General features: G+C 32.6%; 1 protein-coding gene across 1 annotated transcript; it reads left to right on the plus strand.

Annotated features, from left to right (window-relative positions):
- Positions 1-4,822: 4,822 nt before the first annotated feature.
- LOC6642125 (gustatory and pheromone receptor 33a) lies at positions 4,823-6,579 on the plus strand. The gene is made up of 5 exons (XM_002065469.3): positions 4,823-4,852; positions 4,914-5,350; positions 5,432-5,857; positions 5,912-6,377; positions 6,444-6,579. The coding sequence occupies exons 1-5, from the start codon at positions 4,823-4,825 to the stop codon at positions 6,528-6,530; spliced, it is 1,446 nt and encodes a 481-aa protein (XP_002065505.1). The 3' UTR covers positions 6,531-6,579.
- The last annotated feature ends 14,130 nt before the right edge of the window (positions 6,580-20,709 follow it).

Consider the following 20,709-nt stretch of genomic DNA (forward strand, 5'->3'; position numbering starts at 1 on the left):
GAAATCTCAATTAAGAGTTAGCAAATGGATCTGTTAATGTCTTGGATTTTCTCTTTATCTTGTTTCTATTATCAGAATTTTATTCTACTAGTATTTCTAGAGTATAAATATAGAAGACAAAGAAAACGATGACTAATGCTAAAGAAATAAACTTGTGGTTTTTAAACATGTCAATAACCTAAAAAGTTGATTCAATTTAAAAATGTCAATAACCCAACGAGATGATTTATTTTTATGAAAATTACTTTAGTTTGAAAAGAACTGTTTCAATCAATTCTTCATTAACAATATCAAGTACTTCCCGTCGAGTCCCATGAAACTAAGTTAGTAACAATAAATTATATTTATACACCATTATGAAGCGAAATGATAGAATTAAAACTGTTAAATATAGAATATCAAGCAATACAAAAAAGAATATATAAAGTTATATCAATATCTTTCTTATACTTATAGATACGCATAAATAACTTAAATATATGAAGCCTTTATTATAAAGAGCTTCATTTTCTGAATATTCGCTTAATGTGAGGAGCAAAGAAATGTTATTGACTTATTAATATTAAGGTATAAAATATTCTTTTAGGAGACAGAATTTCCCTTTTGAATATATATAAAAGTTTATAATCGTTTTGCAAGCCATTCAATAACAGCTAAAATGATCTAACAGCCAAGAGCCACTTGGCAAGAGTTCTTTAATCCTTTTGTTGTTTCTTTCTTTAGTATCGAATTTAATTGTGTGTTTAAGCGTATTAATGGTATCAAATACAGATAAATAACTTACAATTAGTTGCATCCAATGGATTGACTATAAAAACTTCGGGGAAACCAATTAAAGAATCCAAAGTCATTATTTTAATTCTATCAATATGAACTTTTTTTGAGTAGAGCAATTGCCATTAAAGAAATGGAAACGGATTTGTACTAAACTCAACTTGGCTACTTAAAAAAATGCATAAAAATTGATAAAAGACTTGTTTTGATGAAGGATCTTGTTGATGTTTGTTTATTGTTTATGTCATTTTATTACTTTTGGAATGGTTTGCATTTCGTGTGTAGGTCATCAGCTTTTGGTTGACTCTTAACTTTTACTCATAATCTTTTTATATGGTCAATTCCCTACAGAGAGATTTCCCCAGCTCAAATAGCCAAATGTATCAAACAGACTCCTCATCCTTGGCATTTGACATTTTCCATTTTCCACTTTCCGTTTCGCGAATTGCAATCAAGGCAAAAACCAAAAACGAAAAAAATAACATTTTCGAGCAGAGCTCAACATTTGTGCTAAATGTTTACACAAACTTGTCGTTGGCTGCTGTGGTGAAAAGCTTTCACTTGTTCTCTCTAACTCTCTCTTACATTAATATGCCATCTCTTTCTTTGGTTTCACTCTCTTTCTCTGTGAGGTGGACACGTGGTGCATTCACTTGGGTTTGGTGTCCTGTCAACACCGAATGCTGGTTATGAATGGTTTTTAATAAAATATTTATGTAACAAGCAATAAAAATCACACACACCCAACCAAAGTAAGAGAAAGAGAGAGAGAGAGAGAGAGAGAGAGAGAGAGAGGAAGATAGCCTCTTGGGTGCAAAAACAAACAGTGTACTTAAAATAATTATTTTGGCTAATCAGGTTTTGTGTTTTCACTTCTATTTACCAAAGTTGACCACAAAAACAATATTTTTTGGTCGAATTTGTGTTGATTAATTTGTTTTTGACCCAAATATTAAAGAGGAGGATAAAGTTTCCTTCCATGTGAAGTACATTCTTCCTCCTCTTACATGCTCACTTAAATCGAATAACATTTCTGAGCGAACTTCAATTATTCTCAGCCCTTGGGCTAAAAAACCATATCTTTTGAATATTCCCCAAAGATTTTCCAGCATACCAAACACCAACAAGATGCTTCACTTTAACAGCATACCCCCAAAAAACTCCATACCTCTCCTCCTCCCCTCCCCCCTCATGTTTGGTAGCAGCAATTTCAAGGCGTTTACGCAAATCTTTTTTAGCCAAAATCTCTGGGCAAACAAACTCATTATAGCCATGAAGAAGCCGCTTGATTGAGTAACTATGATGGCGTACTAGTCTACCATTGGCTGAGTAGGCGTGGCATATTGAGTGCCGCAAGTAAAACTCATTTTTCTCCTTTCTTTTTTTTTTATTTTGGGTTACACTTTATGACCGCCATTTTATTGATATAGCCAAAGGGAGAAGCAAATAAAATCACTGGCAAACCCCAAAACGAGAGACTATAAAGCGTCAAAAGATTTCAGCCGGCAATTTTCTTTCTTTAACTAAACTAATGTTAAGCAAATTGCCAAATGGTGGGTGGTCTTTTTGAGTCAGTAAAAATTTAAAGTCTTTCTGGTAAATGATAAGCCGCAATGCAGATATAAATCTACATACGAGAACCCATCATAGATACTATATACAGAGTTGGGACCAAAGAAGGCGTTTGCAGGCAAATATTATCAAGGCGCCATTTCATTAGTTATTTACTTGCACAAGTGTGCGATACATGTGTGTGTACGATGTGTGTGTTTGTGTGTACTTGTGCTGTGCCTGTGGTCTTAGTGCGTGCACAGGCATAAGCTGGCAAAGCTGTTTGTCTTTGCTCTTCACTCTTTGCCAGTGAATTGGGTGGCTCTGTGTTTGAGTGTGTGTGTGCGTTTCCCTCAGACATCGAATTTTGTGTGCGTGCCTCTGTTGCAAACTCAATTATTAACTATGCAGAGGCAAAAGGCAAGACTAACTAGTACCAAGAACACCTTCAAATTGAGCCTGAAATGATGACAACGTGAGCCACAACTAAACCTCAAAGCTAATGACACCTTTTACGAAATCAGAGACATTCAAAATGCCTTATAGTATGTATCTGAATTGTTTTCAAATTTCTAATGTAAGCCTGTTGCTTTTACAAGAGAACGTCGAAGAAATGTTTAGTTAAGGTTGAAAGTTAATGAATTGTAGATATCTTAACAGAATTATTATTCTTAGTATTATCTTCAGTATAGAATATAGTTGTAAACTATCAACATAACTATATTTTACAAGCAACTATATTTTTATAGCAGCTATGACCTTCAATGAATTTTTAGAATTTACCATTCTTTTATCCAATCTTATCAACTATGGAAAACTATATATACGAGTTTTTTAGAGCTTTGCCAAAAAGAATAGTTTAAAGGCTCAATTGCTCTATTCTTTACTTATGACATGAAAATCTTCAGTTAAAACTAACTTTGAATATTAAATATTCAAAATTAAAATACATAATATACTAACACATTGTCGGCCATGGTTTGACTTCTCGAACTGCAAATTTAGACATATTTCAAAAAATTTTAGAATATTTTTAGTTTTTGACAACTTTCCGCTTAATACGTTAACTTAATTTTTATTTTTTATGCACAGAAAATGGCTTGAATTGAGTAAAACTTCCAAAAAGAACTAAAATAAAAATTCCAAAAATTTAATTTGGTAAATCGATTTTTATTAAACAAATTTTTTATTTAAAAAAAAACAATTTTTTAATGTTAAGAAATGGTACGATGTCTAATCGGGAAATATTTCGTCCATCCAGCTTAAAAAAAACTATTAAACTGGATCTGCGATCTTAAGTTTAAGTTTAGTTATGGTTAAATATTTACATTTTGGTAATTTTGTTTCATTAGAAATTCATATAGTTACTACTTTGCGGGCTCAAAGTCAAGAAAATCTATGTTGCAACTGATTTTTGCTTGAATCGATAAGAAGATTATGAAATTTGCAAGCTTTGCCAACTAATTGTAGGGAAGCCAAAACTTTTCTTCATCACTTTTCAAGTCTGTTGCAAAAGTCACGCAACCATTTCTCATAGTTTCTAATAGTTGTAAATCTTGTCATTTTGCTGCTCCACCAACAGCAACAACAACAACAACAACCATGTCCTTTTTTCCTCTACAGCTGAGGCTTAGTTTGTCTTTAACTCAAGGGAAATTTGCATTTTATCATCCTTTCCCCCGCACCCGCAGCCGCTTCGTGCCGACAGTTTTGGCTATTGCCTCTCATTTTTGGCCTCTTGTCGAAGCTTTGCTTTTAATTGGGTTTTCTTAGAGGAAGGATATACTTTCACATACTCACACACACGCACATGGTGAGAGACATGTGTTAAAGGATGTGCAGGTTGTGGGTGTATGTAGTTGTTAATTTAGTGTGCTAGGCGGTACTAAGTTATAATTGTTTAATTAGCAAGTAAAATATAGGAGTGAAAATATGTGAAAACTATTAGATTTACATCAAGGTAGAAACAAATTGATATAGGTATGTATGTGTGTGTGTGTGCTTTGTTGTCTTTAAAAGGATTAAGCATTAAGCTCTACCAACTCCGCACAGAGAGCTCTAAAATCAATATATGAAATGCAAATGTAATGAGTTTGCCACTAATTTAGATATATATCTAATAGATACTTCATTTATGAAGCTCTCAAATACAATATTTAAATATTTATTTCATAAATAAATGCTTTTTTATTCCATATTTAAAAACCTAACTAAAAGATATCTAATTATCAAAGTAAAACCTACCATGGCTAATGCTTACCAATACTAAAATGACATTTTGTTCAGTGTATAAATTTAATAAGCTAAAAGCATTTAGTTTCCTAACTATGCCACTCCGAAAGATATTTATCTTAAGCATACGCATACACATGAACAATAGCTATTAGGTATACAAATATTTAACCCTTTTTTCCCCCTTTCATTTCCGAATGAATCAATTTCAGTTGTAGACAACAAATGAAACAGTTAACAACAAACGAAATTAACTTACGGCAAAATGATACAAATTATGAATTTGTTTTCTATGGTAAGTTTTACAAGAAATTGCAATAAAATATATTTAAAGAATTTGTGCATCCTTGTTCTAGGTCATAGGCCTTATACCATTCAATCGTCAGCAATTGGATACGAATGTCGTTTTGGATTATGCCATGATGGTTGTGGTTCCGGTGCTGTATTTGGCCTGCTATTTGGGCATTAATTTTATGCATGCCTTCGGTCTAATCTTCTTGGATTCCTGCAATAGTGTTTGTCGTCTCAGTAGCAACCTTTTTATGCATCTCGGTGCCTTTCTGTATCTCACAGTAACCATGATGAGTATATATCGTCGAAAGCAGTTTTTCATTGAATTCGAGGCACGTTTGAATGAGATCGATGACGTCATTGTGAAGTGTCGACGAGTTGCTGAATTGGACAAGATTCGTGTGACAGCTGTGAAACATAGTGTCACATATCATTTCACTTGGCTATTTCTCTTCTGCGTATTTGCCTTTGCCCTCTACTATGATATCAAGGAGTTGTATATGTAAGTACGAAACTTTGGAAATCATTGAAAGAATACAATGTTTGGTTTTCAAATTATCTAATTGATTTATTTTATTTGCAGGACATTTGGAACCTATGCCATTATACCATTTATGGTCTCTAGTTTCCCTTATATGGCTGGCAGTATCATACAAGGTGAATTCATTTACCATGTCTCTGTGATATCGGAGAGATTCGAGCAGATAAACACATTGTTTGAGAAAATTAATAAAGAGGCACGACATCGTCATGGACCAATAACCGTTTTTGATATCGAGAGCGAGGGTAAGAAGCAGGATGAGAGGAAAAACACAAACCAAACACTCGAAAGCAAGACGACAATTGGTAATGAACAAAAGTTGGCCAACGAAATGAAACGTCAGAAAGCAGCCATGGGACAGCAGGGACAAGGACAACAAAAGAACGATGACGATGACATGGACACCAGCAATGATGAGGATGAAGATGATTTTGATTATGACAATGGGAGTGTTACCGAGAATACAGGGTGAGTTTTTGTCCATTCATTTCAATTTAATTCATTGTTATAGTTTGCCTTCAGTATTACATCGGAGGCCAATTTGCCGGATCTATTTAAGCTGCACGACAAAATCCTTTCGCTTAGTGTCCTAACAAATGGCGAATTCGGACCACAATGTGTACCCTATATGGCTGCCTGTTTTGTGATTAGTATTTTTGGTATATTCCTGGAGACCAAGGTCAATTTCATAGTGAGTGGCAAGAGTCGTTTGCTCGACTATGTGACCTATTTGTATGTCATCTGGAGCTTCACCTCCATGGTGGTGGCCTATATCGTTCTGCGGCTCTGTTGTAATGCCAACAATCACTCGAAACAGTCGGCCATGATTGTCCATGAGATAATGCAAAAGAAACCAGCGTTTATGCTCAGCAATGATTTGTTCTACAACAAAATGAAATCATTCACATTGCAATTTCTTCACTGGGAAGGCTATTTTCAATTCAATGGCATTGGCCTCTTTGCCCTGGATTATACGTTCATCTTTTCGGTAAATATAAACCAAGCACTAACAATTTTCTCTTAACCCCATTTCACTGACTCCACACTATTGCAGACTGTAAGTGCCGCCACATCATATCTCATTGTCCTGCTGCAGTTTGATATGTCGGCCATTTTGCGTAACGAGGGCCTGATGAACTGAAAGCCTCTGACAATTCAATTATGCTGCACTTGAAACAAGTTTAACCAAATATTTCTTTATTGCACATTTTTAAAATAATTTTTCACAGCACTAAAAAGGAAAAAAGAAACACAAAAATATGGTAGTAAACGAATTTCGATTGCCCTAACTGGAAAAAGTTAAATTTTTTCTTTCTAAAATATATGTATTTAAACATTCCATTCAACTAAGATATGTTTTTTGCTTGTCTTTCATTACTTAATTTGATAAATTAGTTATTTCGAAAGCAAAAAAGTAAACGAATTTTGGAATAGATTGGGAAAAAAAGGAAAAGTATAATTAAGTGTGACATAAATCATATGTCAAAAGACAAACAATATTTGTCTACTCTACCTGGGAAAGTTTAGTAATTTTCTTTAAAAAGAAATCTAAAATGAAGTTAAATTTTAGCTTCCAGTAGATTTACATTCCGTTGAAGTATACAAATTCTTTAAGTTACAAATTATAATTTTTATTTAATTCTGCACTTGAGCTCTTTCCATTTGAATCATTTTTTTAACTTACTTCTTGTATGCTCAATACAATCAAAGAGTATTCTGGTCAACTGCAGAAAAACTCACATCTACCATTTCCGGCCAAGTTAATCGCATCAACGCTAACGCTTAACGATGAAAAAAAAAACAGAAATCAGTGTAGAGGACAAGAAGAGTCGTAGTGATGGTGATGGTGATGGTGATGGTGAGGAAAGTCCTGGAAGGAGACGTGGCGGCGACTAACACAATTTTATCAAATGTCAATTGAAAAACATGATTTGCCCGTCTCGTTCGCCGTGGTCCTTAAACATGAAGCCAGAACTTTGCGGCTGTCAAACGGAAGCCAACAAGGAATAGATGAGGAAGTGGCGAGAAGAGAAAAAAGAGATGAAGGCAAGAGCAAGTGAAGGAGGATAAAAACTCCAACCCAAATCCATGGCGCAATTTCCGCTTTCAATCAGTTGCTTGTGCAACGGAAATGTGACTAAGAATTTGTGTGGCAAGATTTAAAATTGCATAATATTGGATAATAATAAAGGATGGAAGGAGAAATCGAAGTTGATAAAGAGGCAGTCAATTAATTTTTCATTATATGAAAAAGCGTGTCAAATTCAATTGATTTTCTCATCCTCTCAATGTAGTTTCTGACACTGTTCGATTGGAGTTTATATTTCAGGACATGGGATATAAATCAATATGGATGGCACTGAGGGGGAGGACTGAGTGGGACTTGTTGGTTGATGTCAGTGGTAAATAGTAGCAACAGGCCATGTAGACACATTACCTGCAAATTACATCAACTTGGTAAAGACCAGTGGCCAGAAAGAGGGCCAACGAGAGAGGAAGAGAGAAAGAGAGAGAGGGAGAAAGATATACAAAATAAATAGAGGCAACAACGGAACAACGTGACCCGAACCAACTACGAACTATTTTATATGAAATGTCAGGGCACTTTTAAGAGTTCATTTAGAATTTTATATGTATGTATGTAAGTACACACACACACACACACACATAAACAGGATGCTTGTGAGTGTGGACAAATGCCAACAGGTTGTTGTTTGAGTAATTGAGGCTAAAAATGCAATAGCTAGTCAAGCATTACATGACCTCGAATAGCTACCACATTTCCCTTTCCACACGTGTCAAACTTGATACAAATACATGTAACACCCTGTGTAAGGGTGTGTCTGATACTGGGAAAGAGTTAATTGATAAAATTGGTCCGAAAAATGGTTAAACCATAAGAATTTCTAGCAATCTCTACATGTAAAATATTTATTTTCCCACATGGACCGAAGAAACGAATGACTAAAAAGTAGAATGCCAGATAGAAAAATAAATTAATTTGAGTTTTTGCTCATCTCACAATTGACATTTACATCTACAGATATTTCTGGACATCTTCACCTTCTTCTTTCCTCCCTTTTTAATATCTACAAAAGTTTCTTTAATCGTTTTAAAAGTTATCTATGACACTTTTAATACATTTTATTTGGAAAGTTGTCAACTCTATTTTCGCACTAAATCAATTGATTGTATTGTTGTTTGAGAGGAACTTTGTTATACTTATTTATAGTGAAAACCGAAACCACAAATTATTCGCAACATATTGATATGCAGAAAGATGTAAAAATGTTTTACTAACTCTTGTTAAACTTTTAAGACTAAAAACAAAATAAACTTATTTAGTCCTATGCCAATCGATAGTGTCAGATATAATTAAAATGGGTCATTACACCAACTAAAAATAAAAGTTACCTTAGAGAATCAAATTAATTTCTTTCATGAATACTTAAAGTTTAAGCTCATAAAGCATATGTACATACATATTATAACTGAATAATTCAAACATAAAAACTTTCTACTTAGAAAATTAATGTGAAGAACTATTAAAGACCATCATAAGACTCCAAAAATTTAGTAATATGTGAAAATCATTTAAAATTTTTAAGAATTGATGTACTTAGATAATTAATATTAGTTTCAATGAATTTTTAGTCCCTTATAAACATAAAATTAGTCACTTAGAATTTTTTTAACCTTTACTCTCCCTCTATAGCGAATAATTTTGGAACGGCATAGAAATTTCTTTGTTTCTAAACAAAGAATTGCCTGCTGAATTAAGAGTTTTTTGGAATTCGCATACTAGTTAATGGCTAAAACTAAAAAATGCGAAATGTCTAGAGAAAACTAGTTATCAAAGCTGAAAAAGGGGGAAATTGCATTTGAGTCCTTAAATTTAGATTGTTGAAATTATTAATAACTATAACTACATAGTCTAAATTTATTCTGAATAAATATTATTTGATTCAAACTCTTAAACATTTCAACATTTGTGTACAATAAGGAAATTCATAGACCTACCATATTGAGTTAATTTTTTAAACGACTTGTCAAGATTGTGAGCATTTGCCATCAAAAACAAAACAAAAACAGTTTTGGCTTAATTAAAGTGTTGTCAAATTTACTGTAATAATGAGTGCTGATAAGAATCAGCTTAGTCAGGAACACTCTCTTAAACAAATGGACCGAAGAAAGCTTTCTACACTACAGGTGTCTGTATGTCTCTCCATGACAGAGAGCGCGACAAGTGTGGTGAGTTTCCCTACAGAGAAAGAGAGAGCTCACCCACAATAGTATCCTTGAAAACGCACCGACGAAACGGACCCCCAACTCAAGCCTTCGTTCTACTCTATCTCTTGGGCCAAGCGAAAGCAAATTGTCCGAGGACTTGCAGGCGAAAATCAAATCAAACTGATAACAGAGAATGCGATGCGTAGGGCAAAGCAAGAGAGAGAGTGAAAAAGAGAAAAATGCCGAACCAGAGAAAGCCGAAACCATACGAAACCGAGCATGAAATTCAATCCTGGGCTCTCTTCTTTCGTTCTGCTGGCGACAAAAGGATAACATAGGCCACAGTTCGTGGCGGAGTTGCAAGTGCGTTGGTTGGTCCTGATACTGATAAAAATAAATAAGGGCCGAACAATTTTTGCGCCAGACTTTGTGATTGAAGTGAACTGAACTGAAGCGAAGTGAATTGAATTCAAAGTGAAGGCAAGTGGGAGGGAAGCCTCATTTTCGGTGTGTGTGAAAGTTTTGTTGTGCGGGCACTCTCCCTCTGCCTCTGTCTCGGTCTCGGTCTCTGTCTCTTTCATATAATCAAGAATTTCTGCTGGAAATTTAATTAACAATCAACGAAACAAAATGCATACACACATATATTTACATACCTACATTTAGTATAGGCAAAATGGGCATTATATAGAATTACCTATAGGTAGAAGGCTGTTGAATAACCAAAAAATATATATGTATATATATATATATAGAATATACAAAACACAAACCAAGCGTGCTGCGCACTTTGGCGCCGCGTAGGCGTCTGCCTATACAAGAGTAGAATAGAAAAGCAGAGAAATAAAAAGAAGATAAAAGTATAAATCCCACCTAGACAGGAACATGATGACGGTGTGTGTGTGCGTGTGTTCCCCCTTTCCCTGGCACCCGGCGTCTCTATCTCTCGCTCTGTGCCAGTGACTGCTTCTGTGCCCGGATGTCTGCCACTGAGTTTTATTTACAGGTTGCTTTTTGGGGGCCAAGTTCAGTTTACGTGTACCCTAACATTTGCTCAAAATAAGTAAAGATACTTCTATCAATTGACTAGAATCAATGTAAACTATGGCCACTAGTCGTCCTTGGAGGTTCAATTTGTCGACTACAATTTGTACGCAATTTGCATTTCTACGTTGGAATTGTCAGCTTACTCAATAAGGAAATGAAACTGGGAAATTAGTAATCAATAGAAGTAAATGATCTATTTCATGGTAAATATCACAGCGGAAGAAGTCATGTGGATAAGCTTTTCAATGAAATTCACTTAACTGACTACTGAGGTCGGAATATAAGAGGTCAGAATATACTTTTGCTTACTGAATTCTTAGCCAACCAAAACAATGTCCCATCAAACAAGTTTAACAAAAATGTTGAGTCAATTATGCTAGAAATTAGAGAAGAATATTTTTTAAGTATTCGACAGTTGGCATAATAAACTAGTTGGCTCTTAAACTACAAAAAAATTGTTATATTTGGTCGCATAATTGTGAAAATAGGATTCGTTTCTATTATTAACACGTAATAATAGGAGGTAACTAAGAGTTAATCCTTTCAATATTTGCATTACTCAACAAAGACTACTTAAAGTGTTTCCTGTTTTATTTAGCATATCAATTTCTTTGAAAATTCTATCAATACTTTGCTTGATAATTTTTCTCAATGTGTACATAAAAAGTATTTAAATGGTTAAAGTTTCCAAAAAGAATTCAAACCATTTCATTTAAGTATTTTTACCATATAATTTTACGCTTAAAAGAAGAATGATTCTAGGAATTCTTTTTAAATTTAGAAACCATTTGGAATCATTTCAGCTGAAATAATACTTTTGATCAACATTTTTGCACAAAAATTCCATAGAATTGAAATAACATGTGAAAAATGGAAAATGTATTTAATTCAATAGAATACTTTGCTTTTAATTTATCTGGTAAATGAAATTAATTTATCATTTTCCTACTTATGAGTTGTTTCTAGAGCATTTGCCCATTGGTTTGTCCTAACACAACATATTTCGCTTGGCCCTGAAAATCAAAGTTTCGCCTTCCCTTGATGGGTCCAACATTCACTCCGGACACCTTGCACCTTGTCGCTGGCCTAAAGGTGTCTGGACAGTTTTTGGTCTATGTGTTAAAGTTTCCGTGTATGAGTGTGTGTTTATGTATTATGTGTGTGTGTGTGTGTGTGTGTGTGTCGGGGAAAACTTAGTTTACTTCCTGTTTGAATTGTATTTTTCTTTCTTTGAGCTTACTCGTTTATTTTTGCCATTCTTAATATACTTTTCTTTTTTACTACAAATTGCTTTTCATTTTCATTACATTTGTTATTTGGCCTTCAGCCAAAATAACAATTTGTAAAAAGGGAATAAAATTTTCGCAATTAATTTTGCCCCCTCAAGGAAAACACGTTTTTAATGAGTTCAACAGGTTCGCTTAATAAGGGGCGACACAGTTCGCAGACTAATAAATATTCATAAATATTTTTTTTTCATCCAATTGAAAATTGTTTTAACGGAAATTATAAAACAGAATAAAACAAAAAAAAAAAAGTTTCAAATTTGTTATTTTTCATTTTTATTATTTTTTGTGTTGGTTTCAACTTTTGGCAACAACTTTTTGTGTGAAAAGTTTCAGTTTCAGTTTCATTCATTATTAACAGTAATGGGAGCTCTCTTCATCTTAGCCACATCCTCCTCCATACCCCTCGATTATTCCCTCAACCAACATTTAGTTTATGAGGACAAAATTGTAGATGATGGGGAATAAAAGTTCACTATTAACTTGAAATGCAAGAGAGGGTTAAGGGGTGAAAGTTTAATGCCTTAAGCTGAAAACTCGAGAGTTTACTTAGTTTGCTTAAAGAATTGATTAACGAGAATGAAAGAAAAAAAAAGAAACTTTTGAGTGCCCAAAAAAGTAGGCTACATAAATATGGATTAGTTCAAAATCAACTACTACTAATTCTTGGAAATTTCTCCAAAGGAATTAAAACACATGCATAATTTAGTCAATAACCAGCAAAATAAATGCCACAAATTCAATGAACAAACAAGCTACTAAATTAACTTAGTATAACTTACACATACACACACACACACACACATGAACACACAGACGTGTTCATGTGACAAAAGAATTTCCATAAAATGTATGTATATATTTTGTATGCATATTTGTCTTCAAATAGAATTACATACACACAGAGACCAAACCAATTCAATTATAAAAACAAAATATATTCAAAATAAATAATATAAAGTAAAATATAAGAAGGAGCACAAAGCTTAAGCTGAAACAGTTCTTTGACTTTGAAGCCCAAGCCCCCAAAGCCCAGGCCATACAATGATTTGATTCTTGGAAATACGAGGTAAGTCAAATAAATTGAAAATGAATGTTTAACAATTGGGGGTATTTAAAATTGTTCACTTTAAAACATTTGAGGAAACTGCTCTAATTAAAGATTCTGTCATAAAGCATACATTTTTGTTAAGATGTCACCATCTATGTTTAGCTTTTTATTTACTTTCAATACCCACTCAAAAAAATATTAACAAAATATCGATTTTTTGGAAACATCCGCTTACAATCCCACAGCAGATTTATTTTATATTTAGCCTCAAAAGAGACTCCACCATGTGCCCCCCATATGGATACTGACTTACGGACACAAATATTAGACTGGTCATTTAGTGAATGAAAAATAAAAGTGGTTTCAAATGTGACAAATAAATCATTGAATTTGCAGTAGAAAAATAATTTAGATTAACTTTTGTGCTAATGAAAAGTACTTGAAGTCAACTTTTGTTTAACTAAACGATCAATCAATTAAAGTTCTAATGAAAAATCAAAGATAAAAGCAATTGATAAATTCTAAGTCGCAAGAAAAAATCCTTTTTTAATTTCGATCAGATTTTTCTATAGACAATTATTGACACTTTAACGCATATTTTGTTTAAATTAAAGGTGTCGAAAATGATTGCCAAATACATATTTAACAAAGAAATTTATTGCATTTTATTTATCAATAGCATTCTAGATAACATGCCGGAAAACATTTTTACTCACTTGAAATAAATATTTGTTCAACATAAAAAAAAGGAAATTCCCATTGAACGAATAAAAGCCAGTCTAATGGTGTGTATGTGTGTGTGTGTTTCCCCCATTATAATACATAATTGAATGCCTTCAATTATTTACTCAATGAATTTTTGGCTTTTCCCCCTTATGCTTTCCCCACGTCCTTACCATTTCGTTTTTTTTGTATAAGTCTTTTAATAAAATTAAATGGCATTAAGGCCAATGTAGGCAATTTGTATACCTTTGTGAAACGGTATAAACATTTTAGCCAGATGCTTGTAACGCAGACCACAATGAGAAAAACACTTTGGTAAAATACGTAAAAATATTTAGAGAATGACATTTGAAGGTTATATGGAAAGTGGTTCTACTTAAAGTTGGAAAAGTAAACTTACTTTAAGAGTTGGTTTAAATATTATTAAGCCGAACAAGATATATTTTATAGATTATACAAACGATTAAAAGTTTTGTGTTAATTTTTGAATTTTTTGTGTTCAGCTTAAATGTGAAACGAGCATTGTGAATAAAGAATTTTGTAATTTAGAGGTCTAAGACTTATTATTTATGATTAAAGGTTAGTTCTTAGTATTATTTGATGCTAAGCCAGTGGCTAGTCGTTTTAAAAGCCAAAGAATATATTACCAAAAGCTAAACTAGCAAAAATACAATAACAATAGGAATAGTCCTGACAACATTATTGTCGGTATCTTTATGTTTTAAGTAGACATTCCAATTGGTCCTTGGTAACAAACATTAGAAGCTTTTTTTTAAAAAAGAAACTGTTAAATATTATAACAAATGTATACATTTTATTTTTTTTTTACTATAATTTTTAAATTTTGTCTTCTTCAAGACTTTAGTCTTAAAACCCAACTCATACAAGGCACCTATTGTTTAACGTGATATGATAATAGTTCCATGTTGACTTAGCATTGTCACACATCGATATTATTGAAGGTCGAAGATCGATTTAAGTCTATAGAGTGTCAAATATAAGACCTATAACATGTAGCCAAGAAAGTTTCTTAATTCATAATTCAAATTTTCTATTTTAAGAGATTCTTTGAAATACTTAAACGTAATTAAAAAATCTTTAGGAAGATTCATTAACAAGGACAACATACATAAATATGCAAGAATATAGAAACTTCGGCTTTGAATGGTTTCTATTTTCATTTCTAAATTTTCTTCTTGTTGTTTTGTAAAGATAAAAGACATGTCTCTATGCTCACGTCTTGGGTTTTATGGTTTTACATAAATATCGTTACGACTTTATGTGTTCATTCACCTTTTTCTTTTTTTTTTTTTTGCGTATTTCCTCGACCACTCAGACATTTGAGACTTTCGAGTCGTGTCTGCAAAATGAGAGATAAATATTCAGTGGTTTTTTTCCATCAAGGTTTGCTGACCTCCCTTGTGACTGTATCGAATACTGTACATATACTTTTCATCTTATTTTCTGCATGCAAATACATACACCCAAATTTATGCATAATCAATATGACATTCTATCGACTGTATTTGTCGGCAATCATTTTGAATCGATAATATTATGCAATGTCATGTTTTGTGGAAATTGAGTAAATACAAAAATACATTTTTAATTAGAATGTATTGTATGTATGTGGCAATGGAAACGACATCAATTTGTTTTGGCCACATGATGATTATTGGACAATGAATTTACATAACTTAATTTCATTTTAATTGAATTAAATGTTCCATTATTAAGCTTATACGAATAATTAAATGTTAGGCTCATACATACATGTGACAACTGTGGAAAACTGTGACTCAAAACTGCTCAAAAAAAATTTATGAAATTTAATTAAGTATATTTCTAATAATTTATACATAAAGGTTTAAAGGGAGGACAATTTCGTGGTGTAATTGAACTCCAGTTATGCTCTTTACGAATTTTATAGGTGACAAAGGGGAAAAAATGATTAAGTATACGCCCAGTAAAAATAAAATTGTTAAGTATACGCTCAGTACGCTTAAATTATTCCCAAGAAAAAGGGAATAGAAACATAGTATAAAGACCAAAACTTTTTAAGTTATTTCGTCTTATACCAAAGGAATGAACTCTCTTGATCATATAACTTGTTGATTTTCGTTTAAGTCAAACTTTTTACCTACAACTAAAGAGATTTGTTGAAGAGTCTGAGTACGTAAATTTTGTATAGTTGGATTAAATATTTCCCATTTTCGATCAAATTCAAAAACATTTGTAACATTTTGTTTTTGTTTTGGCAAATGTGTCCATCTTTAAATGACATTTCTGCCATGCCCAAACAGTGAGTCGTCAAAGGGCTTTTGATTGTTAGTTTTAATTAAACAAAGTTACATCAGAATCATGTTGCCATGTGTGCACCACCCACATCAATCATAGCCGACTCAATGTCTGAGCAATAATTGATAAAAAAAAAAGATATATATGTATATATAAATACACACCAAGAACATAAGTGAATAGATTTTCTATATATGCATAGATGGATGGATGGATGAATGTGTGTAGTCTGCTTATGGTCTTAAAGCTTATTAGCTGTAAGCCTGCTCAGTAGGCAAACAATTGTGACTCACTGTATGTGTGTGTGCAATATTTAGTACAAAAGAGTCAAGTGAAAGATACAGTGCCTGACAATGATGATAAATATTAATGACATTCTGACTCTGACTGATACTTTGTTCAACATTTCCTAGAAGGCAAACAAATAACAATTGTGACATCGCTCACTCTCACCCACTCGCTTATCTCTTTAAATTAACCCAAAAGTATGCTAAAGCATTATTTGTGTTATTTTTTTTCTTCCTGTTTTAAGAAATTCCTTTTCCCCCGCCAGTTGCCTAATTTCATTGTCATCAAATTGATATTAAATTCCCATGACGAACTAGAAACACGAATACCAATTAAGTTGCAAGTGCTTTTCTTTTCTTTTCTTTTCATTTTCTTTTACTTTTACTTTCGAATTTTCTTTTCGCTTCTTTTCGTTCTTTCTGAGTTTGTATATATGTAGGCAATTTGTTGCCGTTTCTAATCAATAAACTCATTATGACCATTTATTTTGTTACTTTTTGTTGCTGTTGTTATTGTTGTTATTATGTGCCTCAACTATTTGGCTTAATGACCAATTTGTGCAGGACATTTGCTTATAATATTATTATCTGACAATACATTTGAATTATCATTCCTTTGCATTAAAATTAATACTTAAATTAATGCTAATTGCCTTTGTGTGTCTGTGAGGGTGTTTTTTTTTTCTTCCTGTGGCTGTTAAATTCAATGATTGACACAATCAAATGTGATAAATGGCTAACCGAAATGAAATTAATAAAAACAATGCACAAATGAAAACATATCAAAAGAGAATTAAATTAGTATTCACGATTATTTTATAACAATTACCATTGAATATTCAATTCATTCTATACAAATGTTATTAGTAAAAAACCCAATAACAATGAGGTTTTTGCTTCCATTTTTAATCCCAAATGTCCGTGTGGTATTTTTGTATTATTACCCATTCCTTGATGGGCAAAAAAATATTATTTTAACATTCTTTTAACTATCCACTTTTCATACGAGTATTTAATTTCCGAGAACTTTGTGAGGAATAAAATTCGCTTTAATGAAATTTCGGTTCCTGTCAAAAATTTCTGATTTCGTTTTAAATACTGAATCGTAAACAGGTTTAATTTGTTTACGATTATTTTATACATACAGTGACTCAAATTTTTGATCATCCAAATAGTCTAAAGTGCAAACAAAAGCCAAAACTCTATGAGAGTTTATTTCGCAAACTTTTTTAATCAGATGGTTAATCAATTAATTAATATCTTAAATATTGCTCAACAGATTTTTGAAGGGTATTTCGCTATATTTCGAAGAAAAAAATGACACTTGATCAGTTAATTGACTACAAAACACTCTTAAGTCGAAAAGATATTAATTCTATATTAATTCAAATATTAATCATTTTCGATTTAAAAATAAGTTACCCAGTACAAAAAGGTTTTTACAAGTAAAATTTAGTTTCATTTTCGCATTCTAAAATTTTAAATTTTACAAGAGTTTCACAATGTTAAATATTACTATAACTATCCACATGAGTAGGAAAAAATGTGTCATCTGAATATCCTTAAAGTGCAGAGAAGATAATATAGCTCCAACCATTTGTGTGGTTTTAGTTGAGGACAGACAAAACCGTCATTTTCCTTCTCATTGGACGCCATTCACGTTCTCTTGTGTGTGTGTGTGTGTGTGTGTGCCAGGACGAAAAGGCTTCCCTTTGTGTCACTTGCATTTTGCGCATATAAATTAGTGTAATTAAAAACCATTGAAACAAGTAGCTCTAAAATGACAAAAAAACACAGCCTTAGTTAATTGTGCGTTTTTGATGTTTTCTACTATTTTGGTAGCAATAATTGCAAACACTCTTAAAGGGCAGAAAGCTAAGAGAGGGGAGTAGGTAAGTAGAGTGAAAATGGCAGCTACATATAAAAGTTTATGTGCCATACTTGATGGCACTTCAACTTGCGGCAGCTGCATGTTGCCTGTGGCAACTTTTAATGTTTGCTTGTTGCAGCCATTAACTGCAGCAACTGCAACATCATTATTATCATAAGCAGCAGCAGCATTAAAGAATTTTCTTTCCACAAAACTGTTGTGTTTTTCAGTTTTCCTCATTTTGTTTGCAGTTTATTATTTTTTTTTCTTTGCTCTCTCAAAGAGAAAACCAAAGGCCACGCCCAGTTGAATGCAAATTAATTCTGGGGGGTAACGCCCACACTTTTTGGTTCACAAATTTTAGGTTTTACTTTGTTGGTGTTTAGTTTTGTATATGTATATCGAAGAGGCTGGGGGGGCGTGGTTGTTCCAGGGGAAATGAGAAAAGTTATTCATTAAGTGAGGGAGCAAAGAGTTGGCTTCGGTCACTGTTGGGTCAGTTTTATGTTGTTGTTATTATTTTTTCAGTGGCTTCTTAGCATTTCTAATTAAAGTTGTATATAAATCAAGCAAAATTTATATTCACCGTAATTAAAAGTCTGTGAAAAGCGGAAAATAGGATATTTGAATTTGATTCAGGAAACTGTTTCATTTTACTACTATTTCCTTTCTTAAGGATGGGATAAATCTGCTTCTGTTTAAGCATGCCAAAGGTTTGACTATTTCAGTCGATTCCATTGCTTATGTTCTTTCACAGAGATAGAAAAATTTACTTATAGAATTTATTGCCATTCGAAGAAGGACACTTAACAATGGGTTAAACATAATCAAAAAACTAACGTATCTAAAAAGACTAATAAAGTCTCCATATAAAATCTATTAAGCAAGTTTTGATCTATTATTATTCACCATATACTTAGAAAATATTGTTTAGATTACAATCTCAACTTTGTATGAAACACAGTTCAAAATTTTTTTGGTATTTATTAAAGTTACCATTGGTAACTACCCTTAATAAAAATATAAAATAAACTCTTTAAATAACTTTACTCATCCTTAACTACTTCAAAGAGTGAATTAAGGTGAGGGTTCTTAAGTTCTTCTTCCACTTGAATATAATAATAATGCGACTAAATGTTTTTAAAATCAATTTTTCACACAAATATATATTCCATGCGTAAAATTTGTAACACAATATTACATATTCGCCTTTTTTTCTGTCAAATTTAAAGCCAAGGCAATGTCAATTCGCATTGCCCCCAAGGCGGTATCCACATCAAACGCATCTGTTCCACATTCTCTGCTTCTGCTGGCAATTCAAAAAATGTTTGCCAACATGTTTATAAGCTTTTCAGTTTTCCAACGAGGTTAATACGAAGAGTTAGCGGATTACGTATAACTTTTTTTATAATGAATTGTTTGAATAGTTTATCGATTCACGATTCAATTATTTTAAACTTAATCTTATTAGGAAAGAGATACATAAAAGTATATTAGATCTAGTTCTTTCCTTTCATTATTAACAACAATTGGAAATAATTTTATATATTTAAAATTCAGATTTTGTGAAAGTAAAATCAAACTGAGTTGTAAGTTCATGCACACGGTTTATAGAGAATTTGTTTAATGATACTTACAACTTATCGACACGCCCTCGTTCACATAATTTGTTGTCTCTGTCTCAGCTGGCGGTGAAAATGTATAAAGAGCAGGAAAAACACTTGCACCTAGCATTAAGTTTGTCAACGTTTTTCTTTCCTATAAGTATATAGGTTAAATTACTTCCTTGTTGAGGCAAAGCAAACAAACTTTGTCCATTCACCTAACCATCCATCCATCCCCCACTCCGCCTCCTCCTCTTGGTCATTCATTGGTTTGGGGCTGTGGGGGGAAACTATCTTTATGTCCTTTTTGGTAGCTTTTCATAAGCACGTTTTTATCTTTGCTTTACACATTCGTGCGTTAGCTCTCTCTCTGTCCCTCCTGCTCCCCCTCAATGCGCTTTAACAATTGTGAAAGGAATTTTTTCTCTCTTTGGCTTATTTTTTTTGCTGATTTTGTCTGTTTTTCTTTGTCATTGACTTTGCGATCATAATAATTCGATGCGTGTGCTTTATGTGCCGGAAATCTGTATTAAATTTAAGAGATATATGTATGTTGATTGTGGAAATCAAAAGACCAGAATGAACAATATGCATTTTGATTATATTTTATGACTTTATCAATATGGTCCAAGTCAATTGGATTGAGTGAATGGAAAATGATAAAAACCAAAGAGGATGCGCAGATGACGAGTAGGAAAATATATATGTATCTATCCGTTGTCCTTTCTTGGTACTAAATGCCAAGCTCGTTGTGAATTTCGAACTTTTAAAGGATAAATGTCTCTAGCGTACGTGTATGTGTTATATGATTTAAAACCAAAGTAACAATTACTTTAAGGTTACTCAACAAAAGGTTTTACTATATGAGTTTTGACTTTCGAATATGTCCTCTTTCTTTCTTGATTTGAAGGATCTTTCTTAATT

Source organism: Drosophila willistoni (genome assembly GCF_018902025.1).
Source record: "Drosophila willistoni isolate 14030-0811.24 chromosome 2R unlocalized genomic scaffold, UCI_dwil_1.1 Seg167, whole genome shotgun sequence".
Taxonomy (NCBI): Eukaryota; Metazoa; Arthropoda; class Insecta; order Diptera; family Drosophilidae; genus Drosophila; species Drosophila willistoni.